At 35.4% G+C, this 3,261-nt stretch overlaps 1 protein-coding gene across 1 annotated transcript; it reads left to right on the forward strand.

Moving 5' to 3' along the window:
• Positions 1 to 2,194: 2,194 nt before the first annotated feature.
• On the forward strand, positions 2,195 to 2,920 carry LOC138349587 (uncharacterized). The gene has a single exon (XM_069328390.1). It carries the CDS (start codon positions 2,195 to 2,197, stop codon positions 2,918 to 2,920), a length of 726 nt encoding a protein of 241 aa, XP_069184491.1.
• The last annotated feature ends 341 nt before the right edge of the window (positions 2,921 to 3,261 follow it).

Raw genomic sequence — 3,261 nt, forward strand, 5'->3', positions numbered from 1 at the left:
ATTGTCAAAAGTGAAAAATTGGGTTTGTCTTCCGAATGCACCATATCTGTAAATTTTTTAATAATCTTTTAAAAATAGTAAATGCCATTATTTTTGCAAAATTATTACAAGATCTATTATACTAATAAGGGTTTGATAAAATACAGTAGACTGCCTACTGGATAATAGTTCCAGTCCACCTGTAGACAGGGATCTCACATCAGCTTGTATATTATTCAAGGATAAGATTTGATAAATTCAGTTATTTGACTGAACACTGGCTCTAACCTAGCCTAGCCTATAGTCTAACCTAGCTCCATAACTAACAGCCATTAGCCGGCTCTGTTTAAATCAGAGATTTAAACATACATAGTCTAACCTAGCTCCATAACTAACAGCCATTAGCCATCCATGCACAGCCATCAGCCGGGCCATAGACCGGCTATTTTGCTTTTTTCCCAAGCCGGTCTATGTTTTTTTTCGATGCCTCAGTGGCCCATGCACAGGTCCGTTCAAGGGGATTAAATAGCCGTTCTATGGCCCCAGGGTTTGTATTTTATCAAACTCTTATTAGAATAATAGATCTCGTAATAATTTTGCAAAAATAGTGGCATTTACTATTTTAAAAAGCTCGGGTGCAGGGGGGGGGGTTGTGTAAAAGCCTGGTTTGTGCCTCGGAGAGGCTATGGGATCCAGTAAGATCGTCCTTCCTTTCCTCCCTAGAATCTGGATGTAGCAGGTGCTCAATTGTCAAAAGTGAAAAATTGGGTTTGTCTTCCGAATGCACCATATCTGTAAATTTTTTAATAATCTTTTAAAAATAGTAAATGCCATTATTTTTGCAAAATTATTACGAGATCTATTATACTAATAAGGGTTTGATAAAATACAGTAGACTGCCTACTGGTTTTACCTGTAATAAGGTTTGATACAGATGATTATGATTATGGTTTTGGCCTCCACCACCCTCTCACCTAACTTGTTCCAACCATGTCTACCACGCTGCTTGCGAAAGTTAATTTTCTAATATTTCTGTGGCATCTTTGTTTGGTTACCTTTTACAATATCTTCTTTTTATTCTACCATTTAGTTTTGGCATTTTATGCCTCTAACCTGGGAGCCACTTATTGGCAAGTCTATACCTTTACCAGTTGATGTGATTCTTTAGATATGGGCACCATATCTCCAGGTGTCCTACACAATTAGCTTTAATTAAATTTTCCAAAATTATCACTTACACTTGTAATACAGGGTTCTAGGTTCCCTATAGTGTCCTTTATTGAAATAGAGTTTAACAACAATTTCAATGTCCCTATTTTCTTTTAGATTATATCTCAACATATAATTAATGTCCAGCAGGACATGATTACTCTTTCCAATGGGAGGATGGTATTGAATATTTGATCTAGTTCTGATGGAATAATTTATATAATAATCACTAGAAATTATATCGATAAGAATTTGAATTTATGCATGTCTTTGTTTTGGCATGCCTCTATTATCATATGTTACATTTCTGCATGTCTCCAATTCTGGAAGTGTTCACTTTTGCATGTGCCTGACAAGGATGTTATATGCACCAGCTTTAATTATCACACATTGTATATAATGAATGACTTATTTTTAGAATTTTAATACATATTGCATCTGTCAATACATTATTAACAATAATATAGGTAATATGGTAGTCTAATGTAGAAATTTGACACTCTTTAACAGAATGTACGAGTATAAGCGAAAAAAGCGACTCCAATACAACAACAGATGGATGCAAGTATCAAGAAGGCTAAAACGTATACATAAAATGCATCCAAATACAGCTGTACACACTAGTGAACCCATTAATCTTACTGAGGCAGCATCAAGTTCAGAGATTGAGTCGTCAGACAATGACATTAGTTCTTTTGAAGCCGAGTCAAATCAAGAGTATGGATTAGGCTCTGAAATTGATGATTTACACATGAATCTTACTGATATTCATGATGTATTATCTAATTCTCAAAGTGAGGAGGAGAATGATGACCATGATAATCATCATTCACTTGTTTACCCACAGAATTTATTAATTCAGTGGGTAAACAAGAATGGTGTTACACACAATGCTGTTGATGAATTATTAAAAATTTTGAGGCAAATGGGAATTGACTACTTACCAAAAACAGCTCGGACACTAATCAGTTCTGAAAGGTACATAGAAACTCAGCAAAAATCTGGAATGAAATATGTCTACTTTGGGTTAAAAGAGGAACTGTTAAAAAACATAAGTAGATATCCAAAAGCAACTATAAAAGGACTGAGACAATTATTATTGTCATGTAACATTGATGGCCTTCCTATATTTAGAAGCAAAAATGATGCTTTGTGGCCAGTTCTCTGTGCAGTAATGAATATTACACCTTTGAAAGTCTTTCCAGTTGTCCTCATGTATGGACGTTCTAAGCCAAGTGATTTAAATTTCTTATATGATTTTATATCTGATATGGATGACCTTTTGTTGCATGGGATTCAGTATGGTAACAGAACTATCAACATAAAATTACAATGTGTAATTTGTGATGCACCTGCTAAGGCTATGGTGAAGTCCATAAAACTGTTTTCAGGTTATTATGGCTGTGACAAATGTGAACAGAAAGGTACTTGGATGGGGAAAATGACATATCCAGAAGTAACAAATTTAACCATTAGAACAGACACACGCTTCCGTAATCAATCTAACTCGCAACATCATCATGGTAAATCACCATTCTGTGACTTGAACATAGACTTAATTGCAGCGTTTCCCATTGACTATATGCACCAGGTGTGCCTTGGTGTTATGAAGCGACTTCTTGTCACCTGGATACGGAAAAACACATTTAAATTATGTAGCCGCCAGATTTCTGAAATTAGTGCTAGATTGGTGAGCATAAAAGATTTTGTGCCCAATATTTTTTGCACGTAAACCACGAGGTTTGGAAGAAATTGACAGATGGAAGGCTTGATGGAATGTTTCCATGCCCCGAAAGACTGCCGAGTGTAAGCTGACTCTAGATGAACATCAAAATAGTATGATACAGGAATCAGGTAATTTAATTTAATTGAAAACATTTTATTTCTTTTTGTATGATGGTTTTCTTTTTAACAGAACAAGACAGAACTGGACAGAACTATTTTGTAAATATTTTCTATACAATGCTAATACGCTTCCACCCCTGACAGAATCTTGTGGGACCAGCAAGTCTATCTACAGGCCCAGTAAAATACCTTCCCCTCAAACTCCTAGACAAGACAGAACTGGTAAGC

The sequence above is a fragment of the Procambarus clarkii genome, chromosome 21 (genome assembly GCF_040958095.1).
Source record: "Procambarus clarkii isolate CNS0578487 chromosome 21, FALCON_Pclarkii_2.0, whole genome shotgun sequence".
Lineage (NCBI taxonomy): Eukaryota > Metazoa > Arthropoda > Malacostraca > Decapoda > Cambaridae > Procambarus > Procambarus clarkii.

Bases quoted from the DNA above. Each gene is read 5' to 3' on its own strand.
- LOC138349587 (XM_069328390.1), top strand. From the start codon at position 2,195: ATGAAATATGTCTACTTTGGGTTAAAAGAGGAACTGTTAAAAAACATA.